Source organism: Pseudorasbora parva, chromosome 17, assembly GCF_024679245.1.
Source record: "Pseudorasbora parva isolate DD20220531a chromosome 17, ASM2467924v1, whole genome shotgun sequence".
NCBI classification, from domain to species: Eukaryota; Metazoa; Chordata; class Actinopteri; order Cypriniformes; family Gobionidae; genus Pseudorasbora; species Pseudorasbora parva.
In genome coordinates, this window is record NC_090188.1 from 29082585 (window position 1) to 29098813 (window position 16229).

The following is a 16229-nucleotide window of genomic DNA, read 5'->3' on the forward strand; positions in this document are numbered from 1 at the left end:
TGAACATGGCACAAATCTGCCATAATTTCATTTTTTGTGCTATACTGAATATGTAACAACTTGCTCAAGCTCAATACAAAAATATATTACATATGGCAAGCCCATTCTGCTATCAAAACAATTATTAATGGTTATTGTAACCTTCAACGTGACACAGGCTGATCCGCTTCAGGTGTGTCACAGAAATTTGCATGTGGCATTTCAAATTAATCACATTCTCTCAGGCAAAAAAAAAACAGCATTAGGAGCAATGTAGAAAAAAAAGGCCTCACAAGTTTGTCTATGGCGCAGGCTTCGTCCAGTTGACATCCGTTAGACTTGCAGAAGCTGTCAACCTCAGTGGTGGTCTCACAGTTGAGGCCTGTGAAACCCCCTGGGCATGTACAAAAATATCCATTTGCAGTCTCCTCACAGCGACCGTCATTCCAGCACGGGTTTGAATCACAGAGGAGCCTATTTCGATCACAGTAAGTACCTGCAATGAGAATGAATAGATATTTAATGATCATTATTAAAATTAATGAAAACACATGCTTCTGTCAGGCATTTGTGCGTAACAACTTTGATGGTGAAATCATGATATTTTGTTACAATGTATCGCTTTTTTCTTCAAAATTTAAGATAAAAATTAGAAACAATTTAAACTACATGCAATGAATTAAAGGAAGTGTATGTAAGATTGTGGCCAAAACTGGTACTGCAATCACTTTCAAATGATTGTGTCCCCTCTCCCCCTCCCCCTGACACGAGGTTGCCAGATAGGCTGCAGGATTCAGCAGGAAGGTTTGTAGCAACTAGAGCAGAACTGGCAACCCGGATGCCGAAACACTACTGGCTTCGTGATTGGTCGATAGGTGGAGGGTGGGGCTTCAACAACAACTTTTAAATGACAATATCCTGGCTGAACTACTGTTGTCAGTGATATAAGTATTTGAAATTAACATGATTTCTTAATGTCTAGTGACACATCACGGCCATTTTATGATTAATTGAAATACATTTCTTACATACAGTTCCTTTAAGCTGTAATATTAAAGGGGTGGTAATACACGATTTCCCTTTTCAAACTTTAGCTAGTGTGTAATATAGCTGTTTGAGCATAAACAACATCTGCAAAGTTACAACGCTCAAAGTTTAAAGCAAAGTGTAAAATTTCTAAGGACTACAGCAAACGGCCGGTAGAGAACTGCAGCCTTTTCCTCTAGGGTTAGTAACATCACCAGCTCCAATATTTACATAAACCCCTCCTCAGAGAATATTAAATAAGGGGGGAGAGGCCATTTTTTATTGCTGTGGAATAGTAGGCTGGAGTGCCATCAGTCGTGCAATGCCGATGAAACGCTGTTATTTTCATCCGGATTGCAGGTCCACTTTGTTCAGCCTATAGGGAAGGGAGGGAGTTAGGGGTCAATTGGTAAAATTAATTTTTAACTTGATCCCCCATAATTATTACCCAAATCTTGCTCTCTGTGCTACACATTTTTATGGAGGAAAGCTCAAAATTGTTGCGAGTTCAACGCAGGATTCGCACAACGGCTTGTCCTGAAAGATGGAGCAGTTCCAATTTTAAAAATAGAAGCTGTTTACGGGCCACAACCTGTAAGTATTAATTATCTTTCGTCAATGTGCTTTCCTGTAATAGTTTGTAAAATGCCGTTGATCTGGCTCTGAGCCAGAGCCAGAGAGCCAGAGTGAGTGGGAGACTGACTTGAGCTCAGTGTCTTTTAATGTTTATTTTAGGTTTCATACACTTCAAATTACATCACACAATCACAAAAATGTCACATATCGGGAGAAGTGGACGGTCTTGTGTTGTAAATCCAACAGCCTCTGTCAGTGTTTAAACATTTAATGGTGGCACGGACGCCCACAGCCCGTGATAACTTTACCGATCAACTTACACAACCATTTTCGACCCTGTTCCCTCACGTAATCTCACATAACATTTATCAGGTGAAGCGGATGATCATGTGTTGTAAATCCAGCAGGTTACGACTCCCTATCAGTGTTGAAAACACGTAATGGTGGTGCCTCGCCCACAGCTCGTGATAACTTTCAATCAGCAAACCAATCAACAAACACGTGCACTGGCAGTTAGCAAATCAGAACACAGCTGGGCCAGCTAACCAATCTGAGACCATTGCATATTTTTGAGGGAATGGCTTCACAGAACCCGGAAACCATCAGACCGTTTTTACAAAGAGGGACAGAGCAGTGTAATGCAATATTTTAAAAACGAAGCCTGAACATGTTACAATGCACCCCACAAACACAATCAAGCCTTCGAAAGAATGTGTTTTACCACCCCTTTAAATACATATTTTATATAAATATTTAAAAGAAATAAAAAATAAAAAATTGCAATACAATGAATTTATTTACCAGTTCTATATGTTATTTCATTGAAAAATTTAAATAATAATAATTATTCAGCCACACAAAATTATCAAACATGATCAAACATTTTTACTTTTATGAATAGCAACAACTTACCTCACCTGTGGGAAAACTTTCAGTGTATCCTGTTAAGTGTAGATGATAAAAAAAAAATATATATACTAGAAATTATGTTTTAGGGTTTGTTTGATTTATGTACTTTGACTTGAGCTTTTCTTTACTTTTGCTTTAACTTTATTATGTTTGTCTTTACTTACACCGGGTTTGTGCCAATTATTAAATTAAACCATAATAGGAATTGCAATATCACATTCCCTGACCTTTTCCTTAAAAGAATAAACATTATCACTTATGTTCTTCTGTTTACCAGAACATATTAAAATTGATAATAATTAAAAAAGCAATTGTAGAAAGAATCATGTTCAAATTTTATTGAAATACACTACTAATCCGATTAAAGACAGCTGGGCTGCATTTCCCGATAACGTTGTCTCTTAGCGCGATACGAAGACTCTAAAGGTATTACTTAACTGAAGGTATACCATTTCTAGGTGTGTTCCCCGAACTATACCTTAGGAGGTCGCTTAAGGTAAACCTTCTTAAGTGCGACTTTAGCGATTGCTGTCCGTGGCCGCGGTGCTGAATTGGCTTATATCGATGGCTCAATAATCGATTATTTACTCTATGCAGGAGCTGTTTCACTGCGTTATGCGAAAAAAAATATGTTCTTTATAAAAGAAGCACTTCAGAAATAGTTGAACTTTCATTTTTCATACAAAATTGCACCTAAATTTTACATAATTCCGAAATGAGTGCACGAACCAGCAATCTCATGAGCATCATGCACCATTTAAATTATTACAATATATTTTCCACAGTGTCTTGATTTACTCCACAACCAGGGATGATTGCCCATGCAGCAGCTGCATCACATTATTGTGTAAATGACTAATTTATATTATTAGATGGCCTAGCCAATAAAAACGCAACACGCAAAACATATAATCAGATGCTACTATATGACCGATAAAAAAGAAAGAAAGACAAGAGCCGCCAGCAGCTGATTTCAGGGCTGAGGGGGTAGCTGTGTCTCGACAAAGTTGGTCCAACAAGATCTAAAAGCTGCTGAATTTGCTTTCGTGTTAGGCGAAATTTCTTTTAATAGCAGCTTCTGACATGGACAGGGGACTAAAGTTTTCATGTATGACATAGTGCACATACACTAAATGGCTCCGCAGACGGCGCCGTCTTTGATTTAGCACAATTCTATTCGCTGCCAAAGTTTGACTAAACTCTCTTCCACAATCATTCCCTTTAAATAGACTCCTAAGCCTTTCCTGTCTAATGGTTTGCCAGCTGATGTACCTTTGGATAATATCATTAAAAAGCTAACAACCATCAGTGTTTGTAATGAAATTTTTTATGACAATTTTAATCCTTGCATAAAAAATTTAAAAAAATTTAAAAACAAAAATTTAAAAAAAAAAATTTAAATTTTTTTTTTAAAAAAAAGCAATTCAACTAGCCTTACTGAATACTAGGTGTATACTGCAACTTCGGAATTATATTTGTATATAGACTGACATATAAAGAAGCTTTTTACACAGTGGTGGCCACTAGTGGAATGAACTGTTAATAAGGATAAGGTATTGCTAAGAGTGGTCCAGACCAACCTTACGAAAGTATGACTTAAAGAAGGTATTCTTAACTAAGTTCGTTTCGGGAAACACATATTAACGTTAAGGGATACCTTAAGGTATAACTTAAGAATGACGTAGAGTTAAGAACGTTTCGGGAAATGCAGCCCTGACCTTTAGCTCCAAATCATGTTTATATTAATTATAAGCTTCTAAGTAAAAACAAATGTTCAAACTTTGCAACTGCAATGACAGCGGACAATTGCTCCAGCATATCAACAGTACTGGAAGTCTCAGCATGGCGTCCCATGGCTCTCATTTGGTCTGATGAAAAATGAGAACATAAAGCTTGTATCGCCCTCCCACTTCTCAGAATTCTTCACTAATGTGGAGGTTCAAGGGCCCAAATGATATCCCCATCGTCCGAAAACCGAACAACCCGATCATGCTGGCTGAAGGTTTTGGACCGAGAGCATCTAGGCTGTGGGTTCCTCTAAGGTAACTCTGGATTGGAACATCAGTCTGATTTCCACTCCTCGCAGGTTAAATTTAGACTTGACTATGCAGCACTGTAGGTTCAAGGTGAACATGATTTGATTTTATTCCCTAGTGGTTCTCTGTTTGCTTTAGCTTTTTTTCCCCCTCCATGTTCCTCAGCAGGAGCTAACTCATTTATCTTCCTTGTTACTGCGTTTTCCTTTTGTCGTTCGTTTTTTTTAAGCATATTCCAGTGTGTTAAGCTCACAGGATGATGCAAAGGTCATCAGTCCCAGAAGCACCCAGCTGCTTTTGAGGACACACCACTGGGCGTCAATCTAAGTGTATGTCTCTCTGCAGTGTTTCTCAGGGATCCACAGAGGGAAATTGAAAATAAAAAGCTCTTGACATTATAATACACAAAGCTTAATATATTCTTTTATTCTTCTACAAGAACTAACTCTGATTGGCAGCCACCCCTTGTAGGAGGTCTTTGAAATAGTAATGCGCATCATATAGTTACATGATTCAATGTTTGATAAATGTTGAGGACTTCATGAAGGTTGATGAAAATCATAAAAGCAGTGATATGAAACAGATAGTGCCACCCTGCTGTGCACCACCTTGATAGATATAACCATCCAAATCAGAAGACAACCTTGCTATTAAAACCACTCAGAAACGAAGACAATTACAGGATTTGAATTTCCACAGAAAACATGGGGCAGGTGAATAGCAAAATTAATAGTGCACCCAATAGGGCATATCCTATTAATTTTGTAACATGCGGATACAAAAACCCTGCCAGTCTGAATGAGGTACACAGGAGAGTGGAATCAAAAGAAAATCTCATTTGAAGTGTCCCATGAGAGGGCCTCATTATTATGTGTGTGTAGGCTCTGGTCCGTAAGGGCAGTCGGAACCGGGCCAGCCGTTAACTTCACTATGATTAATGGGGTGACAGCTTGGGCAAAGTCAGAGAGCTGCTGGCTCCACAGGGTTCCCAAACAGAGCAGAACTGGAGACCAGTTACTTTCAGTTCTTTACAAGGTGCTCCAAGAATATGCAATCATAGACTGCGCTGATGTACAGATGTCACAAGGCAACAGTTCTTGTGGGTATCTGCCATCTAGTTGAAAACATATGTGGCTGCAATAAGGAAAATCTGACACAAATATTTATTCTCAAAACCGTACTACCAATTACCTCCGCAGAGGCGCACGGAAAAATATATTTTTGAAAACTTTAAGAAGGATTAATCTCCAACAGTCAGTTTCACACAGAAGCAAACATGTAGCTTCATGTCACATCTTACTGCAGTGCTGGACTAATATAATTATATACATTCTATAATCAAACTATTTATTATACACTGTATTGCCAAAAGTTTTGGGATGCTTGCCTTTATATGAGCATGAACATTAATGATATCCCATTCTTAATTCCGTAGGGTTTAATATTGAGTTGTCCCACCCTTTGCAGCCATAACAACTTCAACTATTCTGGGAAGGCTTTCCACAAGGTTTCGGAGTGTGTATTTATGGGAATCTTTGACCATTCTTCTAGAAGCATATTTGTAGGGTCAGGCACTGATGCTCTAATTCATCCCAAAGGTGTTCTGTCGGGTTAAGGTCAGGACTCTGTGCAGGCCAGTCAATTTCCTCTACATCAAACTCACTCATCCATGTCTTTATGGACCTTGTTTTGTGCACTGGTGCACAGTCATGTTGGAACAGGAAGGGGCAATCCCCAAACTGTTCCCACAAAGTTCCGAGTGTGAAATTGTCCAAAATGTCTTGGTATGCTGAAGCATTAAGAGTTCCTGTCACTGGAACTAAGGGGCCAAGCCCAAACTCCAAAAAAAGTTACGCCAAAGGTTACACTTGGTACAATGCAGTCAGGTACAATGCAAGTATCGTTCTCTTGGCAATTGCAAACCCAGACTCGTCCATCGGATTGCTATAAAGAGCAGCATGATTCGTCACTCCAAAGAAAACATCTCCACTGCTCTAGAGTCCAGTGGTGGCATGCATAATGGATGCAGCTGCTTGGCAATGGAAACCCATTCCATGAAGTTCTCTACACTCTGTTCTTGAACTAACCTGGAGGCCACACTAAGTTTAGAGGTCTGTATATTGACTTTGCAGAAAGTTATGACCCCGCTCTGGGATTTTACTTGGCCTACCACTTAGAGGTTGAGTTGCTGTTGATCCCAATACCACTAACAGTTGACCATGGAATATTTATTAGTGAGGAAATTTCACAAATGGACTTATTGCACAGTTGGCAACCTATCGTGATACAAAAAAAATCACTGAGCTCCTGAGAGCAACCCATTCTTTCACAAATGTTGGTAGAAGCAGTGTGCATGCCTAGGTGCTTTATTTGATACACCTTTGGCCATGGAAGTGATTGGAACATCTGAATTAATTGATTTGGAGGGGTGTCCCAATACTTTTGGCAATATAGTTTGTGTGTGTGTGTGTATGTGTGTGTGTATGTGTGTGTGAGCCTGTTTGTGTGGTTTATGAGGACAAATTTGTATAACTACATGGGTATTACACTGGTATTACACTATAAATGTGGTTTATGAGGACATTTCAAATGTCCTCATATTTCAAATAGCTTTAAAAACATACTAAATGATGTTTTTTTTTTTGAGAAATGAAAAATGCAGAATGTTTCCTGTGATGTGTAGGTTTAGGGGCAGGGGCAGTGTAATGCTGCGTTCACACCGCACGCGAATGACGCGAATAAATCGCTCTATTCTTGCGAAGTTGGACGCGTGAACATTTTGAATCCATTCGCATCATTTGCAAGTGGAATTCGCTTCATTCGCATGTGACATTCACTACACAACAGACGTGAATTCGCGTCATGGGAGGGGGTTCTGCCAGGCAGCGGCAGTCGGCAGAAGGACTAGCCGAGTTAAGGCTGCTCTCACCGGGGTTGATGAGCGCTGAGCTCCGGTGATCGCCTAGGTCTCAAACCTCCGAAAACACCAGATCAAATTTTCAAATAGGAGCTTTCTTAATAAATAAATCACATATTTGAGCTATAAACAACTACATTCTTGCCTGAAAAACTATTAAAACTACATTTTGTGACACAATACAGTAGTATTTTTAAATTACTCTGGCCTCGGGGTTCCCCCTATGGGTTTCCCATCCGGCACTTCAACACGTGACAGCAGTAAGCAGGCTCCTCATTGGTTAACGCGGCGCGAATATCCGCCAAAGTTCAAATTTTTCAACTTGAGCGATTCGCGTGTTTCGCGCGAATCACGCGTTCAAAACGCTCAATTCGCGTGATCCTTGCCGCCTCATTCGCGCGAATCGCGCCGCAGAATGCCTATTCGCGTCTCTGCATTGACTTAACATGTAAATCACTCGCGCGAATCGCGTCATTCGCGTGCGGTGTGAACGCAGCATGAGGGGATAGAAAATACGGTTTGTACGGTATAAAAACCATTACCCCTATGGAATGTCCCTGTAAACCACATAGACCAACGTGTGTGTGTGTCTGTGTGCGTGCGTGCATGCGTGTGTGTGTGTGTGTGTGTGTGTGTGAGTGTGAGTGTGTGTGTTCTTTTCTGGCTCAGGTTTGTAAAAATCACATTGTTATTTAAAAACAACTAAAATGATACGAGTAAGATATTCCAAAAAAATGCTGCCTTGAGATCAGATTTTTTTAAACACTGAATTTGAAGATATTCTCAAAAGAGGCCTGTTTTCATGGGTTTGAGTGTTTAATCTCAAGTGAAAATTCATCATTGTGTTAGTCCTAAATCAGTGTAAGACAAACCAGACATTTTTCTTCCACATTAAAGCTGACATGGCATTAGAGGCTGCTATCTGCTTGAACAAACAGCCGTTACACAAAAGTCAATTAATCAACAAGCAAAGGCCACCTGGACCTCAGACTGGAGACTTTATCATGATGTTATTATCGGGAACACCCAAGGGACCGTGCAACTTTTGTTACACATTTATGGGTGAGATGCTCATTAGCCCAGCAATGGTTTTACAGAAGCAAATGAGACTCATTACTTTCCAAAAGCCTGCCTTATAAACAGACAGGGAAGGACACAGGAGCATACACTGTTTATTTCCATTGCTTTTCTAAAGGAAAGGCCCCATTCATGAGTTTTATCAACCTAAGCATATCACTCAAATGAAGTTACAGCTAAAGCCTTTATTAAATAATTGGCCATTTATGCACCAAGAATCTTCTAAAGACTTTCTTATATGAAGGCTTCAATTGTTCCATTTTTCAAATCCGCTTCTTCACTTAGGAAAGACAGCTTAATGCAAGTAGAGATAAAAAAAAAAAGTCTCACTCAGATTTGAGTTTGCATAATTGCGCTCCCATTGTGAAGGCACCCAAAATGACCCATCATTAATCACACGACTCATTATCAAAACACAATGAGTCAAATGAAGCCAAACAGTAAAAAATTATACATGCATTACTGGACCTCAGAAGAAATATCACTATATTGTGAAGTGCATAATTTACAGTGGCTTTCTAAAAAATATACAGATTTTAAGCAGTTACTGTACTTACCTGTATATCCTGTGAAACATTCACATCTGTAGGAAGTTGTTGAGACTTGTACACAAGCTCCTTCTTTGCACCCTTTGCTGCAATTTTGATGCCCGGTAATTTCAGAGCAGTTAACACCTAGGATGCAAAAATAGATATAATATTGAATCCAATGTGGATAAATGCTTTTCTGAATTCCCTATCTCTGTCTACACAAGTGTTGACTTTACTTACCTTCATATATAATGTAATATGGTTTGAACTTTGTTCAAAAATTGTAAATATCAACAAATATGAAAGGAATAACTGCTCCAGTGCAGTATTATTTTCCTGTCGTTGTATTTGCCATTCAAGGAAAGTGGATGGTTATTTTAAATGCCAAACTTAAAAATATTCAAGCAGTCCATGAAAAGGTGAGCAATTCCACAAGCCTTCTAAATTCTTAAGATAGCTTTGTGTGAGGGGCAGAGTGAAAATTAAGCCATTATTCAAGTTACAATCTGTCGCCGTGTTTAAATATATCAAATTCCAGCATTGCATTTTTAAATCATACACCGTCACGGTACACGTGTCGTGGTACACGAGACAACCAAATGGTGTTTGGCGTCAATGACTTCAATGCACAGCGAGTTCCAAAGGCACCATTTTTAAATTGAACCCAACAGCGGAGGATTTGTAAGCAACATTCGAAAACAGAATAGGACAAACGGCCTTTGCAATGTACACGGCATATTCAGAAAAATATCCATTTCAAAACACAATACAAGTTTTATGTTTATTTTAAATGTAAAATGTAATGTAATTGTGGCAAGGGGGGCGTGGTTCAGCGAGGTCTGCAGCGGGAGAGAGGGCCGCGGGACGAGCGGTAAGTGAGTGGGTTGGACGCAGATTAATAACACCTGTCTCTTATTCCAGTAATGAGCGCGGAGACGGGATAAAACACCAGCGGAACCAGAGACCAGGGAGAGAGAGAGTCAGGACGGTTGTTGCCAAACCCATACAGAGACTGAGTTGCCGGAAGCCGGAAGTGCCGACCCGGAAGTGATCGCTATTGTTTTGAGTCTGAGAGAAGCCACACTATTGAGTGTGTTTGACTATTGAGTTACAAAATAAAAGAGCAACAACCGTCTAGCCGACCCCCGTGTCCTCTTCCTTCCTCACATTCACGAACATTGTTACACTGGTGCCGAAACCCGGGAAGGAAGTAGGACAGTGCCGCCGCCATGACAACGCCCTCCGCCTCGCCATTTGCGGATGTCATCAACTCCCTCGCGGTCCTCCACCAAGAACACCACCAGGCGTTGCTGGACCTTCGGACCGAACAGGAGCGCCGCTTCGAGGCGATCGTCCAAGGCCAGCAAGAGGACCGCGAGCGGTTCCGGAGCTGGATGGACCGGGAGGTCCGCGCCGAGGCCGCCGCACGGGCCAGCGCACCGGTTCACGTGCCCCTCCAGAAGATGGGGCCGGAAGCTTACCCAGAGGCCTTCGTCGATCTATTCCAGAAAGCCGCGGAGGCCTGCGGGTGGCCCCGGGCACAGTGGCCGGTGCGCCTCATCCCCCTACTATCTGGAGAAGCCCAGGCGGCCGCGCAACAACTACCGGTCGCGAACCTCCTGGACTACGATGATCTAAAGAAGGCCATCCTTCAGCGGGTCGGCCGGACCCCGGAACAACATCGTCAGCGTTTCCGGTCCCTGGAGTGCGGTGAGTCCGGTCGACCCTTCGCGTTGGCCCAACAGCTCCGGGACGAGTGCCGCAGATGGCTTCTGGCCGGCGGCAGCGACGTGGACCATGTTGTCGATCTGGTGGTGCTGGAGCAGTTTATCACTCGGCCCCCCAGGAAGACCGCCGAGTGGGTCCAGTGCCACCGGCCCACGTCGCTGGAAACGGCCATCAACTTGGCGGAGGACCACCTGGTGGCGTGCCCGGGGGTCGGCGAACCCCCATTAACTTCTCCCTCTCTCTCTCCCCCCTCTCTCTCTCTCTCTCGACCTGTCCCTCTCCCCAGGTCCCGCCCTCCAGGCCCTCCTCGCGTCCCCCCCAGAGGCCGGGGTGGGATGGGCCTTGGACCGTCTGGGAGTTCGCGGGTCCCGCCCAGGGGGGCGGGGCCGCTGGGGGCTGGTAGTGACAATGGCTCTGGTTCCGCCCCCTTTCCGCGCTCATCCTCCAACCCACTCCGGGGCGGCGGGTAGGCCTGGGCTGGCCTGCTGGCGGTGCGGCGATCCGGATCATTTTGTGGACCGATGTCCGATGATGGACATCGGAACAATGATCCGGATCCCGGACGTCCAGCGGACCACCCCCGATCAAGCAGGAGAGTACCAAATTCCTGTGAGTATCAAGGGGGTACATATCAGGCCTTGGTGGATTCAGGATGTAACCAAACCTCGATCCATCAAAGCCTGATGCAGCCTGGGGCATTGGATACAAGCCGCGTGGTTAAGGTGCGGTGTGTGCACGGGGATGTGGTGGAATACCCGGTTGTCCCGGTCACGATACAATTTCGGGGGAAAAAGCATAGTGTAGAGGTGGCGGTTAGTCCACACCTCCGGCATCCGCTAATTCTGGGGACAAATTGGCCCGCCTTTTCGGCGTTATTGGGGTCGTTATGCGCGGATGCCGCTTGGGAGAAGAAGGCGCGGAGGGGGGCGGCGCGAGTGCAGCTTGGGGAGACTGAGACGGGACCCTTGAGGACAGCTTCAGCGGAACCGAGCGGGGTCGAGAGACTGATTCTCTCGGACCGCGATGACTTTCCGCTGGAGCAGTCACAAGATGAGACCCTCAAAAATGCCTTCCAACAGGTCCGATCGATTGACGGTCAGTCTCTCCAACCTGCCTTGCCTGTCTCGTATCCATATTTTGCCATAATTAAGGATCGGTTGTATCGAGTGACCCAAGACACTCAGACAAAGCTAGATACAACCCAGCTGTTAGTACCAAAGAGCCGCCGGGAAATGCTTTTCCAGGCGGCTCATTCTAACCCAATGGCGGGCCACCTGGGACAGGCGGCCACGCTGAATCGTTTAATGACCGATTTTTTTGGCCAGGCATTCATGACAATGTGCGCAGGTGGTGCGCGTCTTGTCCGGAATGTCAGTTGGTGAATCCACTGGCCGCCCCAAAAGCGCCATTGCGCCTCCTTCCATTAATGCAGGTCCCCTTCGAGAGAATTACGATGGACCTCATCGGGCCATTAGAGCGATCCGCACGCGGACATCGTTTTGCGCTAGTTATCGTGGACTACGCAACACGATATCCGGAAGCAGTGGCTCTCCGCAACATCTCGGCGAAGAGCGTTGCGGACGCACTGTTTCGTTTAATCTCCCGGGTGGGGATTCCGAAGGAAATCCTCACTGATCAAGGCACGGCGTTTATGTCACGCACGTTAAGCGAATTGTACGGATTATTGGGCATTAAATCCATTCGAACCAGCGTCTATCACCCACAAACAGACGGCTTGGTCGAACGATTTAATCGCACTCTTAAATCCATGATCCGTAAATTCGTACAGGAAGACGCCAAAAATTGGGATCGGTGGTTAGAACCCCTCTTATTTGCTGTGCGCGAGGTCCCGCAAGCCTCCACGGGGTTTCCCCCCTTCGAGCTTCTCTACGGTCGGCAGCCACGGGGGGTGCTGGACGTCCTACGAGAAACTTGGGAGGAGGGGCCTTCGTTGGCCAAAAACGAAATTCAGTACGTCATGGACTTGCGAACAAAACTCCACACATTGGGGCGGCTATCTAGGGAGAATTTGTTGCAAGCCCAGGACCGCCAGAGCCGGTCATATAACAGGGGTACTAAACTACGCAAATTCACACCGGGAGAGAAAGTGCTCGTTCTACTCCCAACGTCGAGCTCAAAATTAATGTCAAAGTGGCAGGGGCCGTTTGAGGTCGCACGACAGATAGGTGAGCTCGATTATGAAGTGATACGATCCGATAGGAACGGGGCACGTCAAATATACCACCTCAACCTGCTAAAAAAATGGAATGAGGTGGAATCGGTGTTGTTGGCAACGGTGATCGGGGGAGAGGATGATCTCGGGCCAGAGGCGAGCATTAAAGCGCAATCAGTCGCGTTGGCCCCTGGGGGAGATCATCTCTCACCGTTACAACTCACTGATTTATCGAAATTGCAGGCGGAGTTCGCTGACGTGTTCTCGCCCCTACCGGGACGTACCGACTTGATTCAGCACCATATCGAGACCGAGCCGGGCGTGGTAGTTCGCAGCCGGCCGTATCGCTTGCCTGAACACAAGAAAAAAGTAGTTCAGGAAGAATTAGGCGCAATGCTCGACATGGGAGTAATCGAGGAGTCCAACAGTGACTGGGCGAGCCCGATAGTTTTGGTTCCCAAAACAGACGGCTCGGTCAGGTTCTGTGTGGACTACCGCAAGGTGAACGCTGTGTCGAAATTCGACGCGTATCCAATGCCGCGGGTTGACGAGTTGCTTGATCGGTTAGGCACGGCTCGATTTTATTCGACACTGGACTTAACAAAGGGCTATTGGCAGATCCCCTTGTCTCCATTGTCCAAAGAAAAAACAGCTTTCACCACGCCGTTTGGATTACATCAATTTGTCACGCTTCCTTTCGGCTTGTTCGGGGCACCCGCAACCTTCCAGCGACTCATGGATAGGATTTTGCGTCCCCATGCTGCATATGCTGCTGCGTACCTGGATGACATAGTGATTTATAGTCACGATTGGCAGCGGCATATGCAGCATGTGAGGGCGGTCCTGAGGTCGCTGAGGGGAGCGGGGCTCACGGCCAATCCGAAGAAGTGTGCGATTGGGCGGGTGGAGGTAAGGTATCTGGGCTTCCACTTGGGTCATGGGCAGGTGCGTCCCCAAATTGATAAGACTGCCGCAATTGCAACCTGTCCGAGGCCCAAGACCAAAAAGGAGGTAAGACAGTTCTTGGGGCTGGCGGGATATTATAGACGGTTTATACCAAATTATTCGGACCTCACCAGCCCTTTGACTGATCTTACTAGAAAGGGGCTACCAGATACGGTCCAGTGGACGGAGCCGTGTCAACAGGCTTTTACCCAAGTGAAGGCTGCTCTATGTGGCGGGCCGCTTTTACACTCCCCTGACTTTTCTCTCCCTTTCTTGTTGCAGACTGACGCGTCGGACAGGGGGCTGGGCGCAGTCCTGGCCCAGGAGGTGGAGGGGGGAGAGCGGCCGGTGCTGTACATTAGCCGTAAGCTCTCCAAGAGGGAAGCTAAGTACAGCACCATAGAGAAGGAGTGTTTGGCCATCAGATGGGCCGTTCTCACTCTCCGCTATTACCTCCTGGGGCGGGAGTTCACTCTCTGTTCGGACCACGCTCCTCTCATATGGCTCCACCGCATGAAGGATACCAACGCGCGGATCACCCGTTGGTATCTGGCTCTTCAGCCGTTTAAGTTCAAGGTGGTCCACAGGCCGGGTGCTCAGATGGCTGTGGCCGATTTCCTCTCCAGAAATGGGGGGGGGGCTGCAGGCCGGACGGCTCCCCGGCCTGAGTCGGGCGGTGGGGGTATGTGGCAAGGGGGGCGTGGTTCAGCGAGGTCTGCAGCGGGAGAGAGGGCCGCGGGACGAGCGGTAAGTGAGTGGGTTGGACGCAGATTAATAACACCTGTCTCTTATTCCAGTAATGAGCGCGGAGACGGGATAAAACACCAGCGGAACCAGAGACCAGGGAGAGAGAGAGTCAGGACGGTTGTTGCCAAACCCATACAGAGACTGAGTTGCCGGAAGCCGGAAGTGCCGACCCGGAAGTGATCGCTATTGTTTTGAGTCTGAGAGAAGCCACACTATTGAGTGTGTTTGACTATTGAGTTACAAAATAAAAGAGCAACAACCGTCTAGCCGACCCCCGTGTCCTCTTCCTTCCTCACATTCACGAACATTGTTACAGTAATGTTTCTCAATTTTAAATGAGAAAATGACACCTCAGGCCATTGTGTTGGGTCATTTGTACAGTCACCGACACTGTACACCCCCAGCTATGACATGACAACGACCAAGTACCCACTGCAGCTCTTGTGGGGTGTTCCCGGTTTGCAGTGGTCAGTGTTTATTAAAGGTGGTCCATGGAAGGAACAGTGGTGAACCGGTGACAGGGTCATGGGCGACCAAGGCTCATAGATGCATGTGCGGAGCGAAGGCTGACCCATGTGGTCCGATCAAACAAACAAGTTACTGTAGTTCAAATTGCTCAAGAAGTGAATGTTGGTTCTGATAGAAAGGTGTCAGAATACACAGTTCATCACAGTTTGTTGTGTATGGTTCTGCATAGCCGCAGACCAGTCAGGGTGCCCATGCTGACACCTGATTACATTTTATTTTATATTACGTGGATGGCTGCGTGTGTGTGCATTGCTTACTGGGAACACATGGCACCAGGATGCACAATGGGAAGAAGGCGAGCTGGTGGAGGCAGTGTGATGCTTTGGGCAATGTTCTGCAGGAAACCTTGAGTCCTCCCAGCCATGCGGATGTTACTTTGACACGTACCACCTACCTAAGCATTGTTCCAGACCATGTACACCCTTTCATAGAAACAGTATTCCCTGGTGGCTGTGGCCTCTTTCAGCAGGATAATGTACCCTACCACAAAGCAAAAATGGTTCAGTAATGGTTTGAGGAGCACAACAATGAGTTTGATGTGTTGACTTGGCCTCCAAATTCCCCAGATCTCAATACAATTGAGCTTTTGTGGGATGTGCTGAACAAACAAGTCCACTCCATGGAGGCCCCACCTAACAACTTACAGGATATGCTGCTATCTTGGTGCCAGATACCACAGCACAGCTTCAGGGGTCTTGTGGAGGCATCGAAGGGTCAGGGCTGTATTGGCAGCAAAAGGGGGACCAAAACATAATATTAGCAGTTTGAGTTCTCTGCTTTAATCTGACTCAGATTACACTGGCCTAGTTGTACATGGTACCCAATGGTCTCTAGGGAATGCCTCCAGTAGTACTTCTCACAGAAGTACAATGAATTATTCAGCAGACATAAAAACAAACCACATTAGCTAGTATGACAACATTACACCACTTTGAATATTCTATTCTCCTTGTTGCTCACCAAGAGACCAACATTTAAACATTTGGATGCCGATTTTATTGACAAGCAAGACAGGGAAAAGAAACCAAATGGTAGGAGGAGAAAACTAAGAAATATCA

General features: G+C 45.2%; 1 protein-coding gene across 1 annotated transcript in view; it reads right to left on the reverse strand.

Moving 5' to 3' along the window:
• eys (eyes shut homolog) overlaps positions 1-16229 on the reverse strand; it is a 376512-nt gene that overhangs the window by 337742 nt on the left and 22541 nt on the right. Inside the window, exons 3-4 of the mRNA XM_067421808.1 lie at positions 9078-9194; positions 273-475 (exon numbers count right to left, since the gene is read on the reverse strand). Coding sequence (XP_067277909.1) covers positions 273-475; positions 9078-9194 — 320 coding nt within the window. The remainder of the gene's footprint in view (positions 1-272; positions 476-9077; positions 9195-16229) is intronic.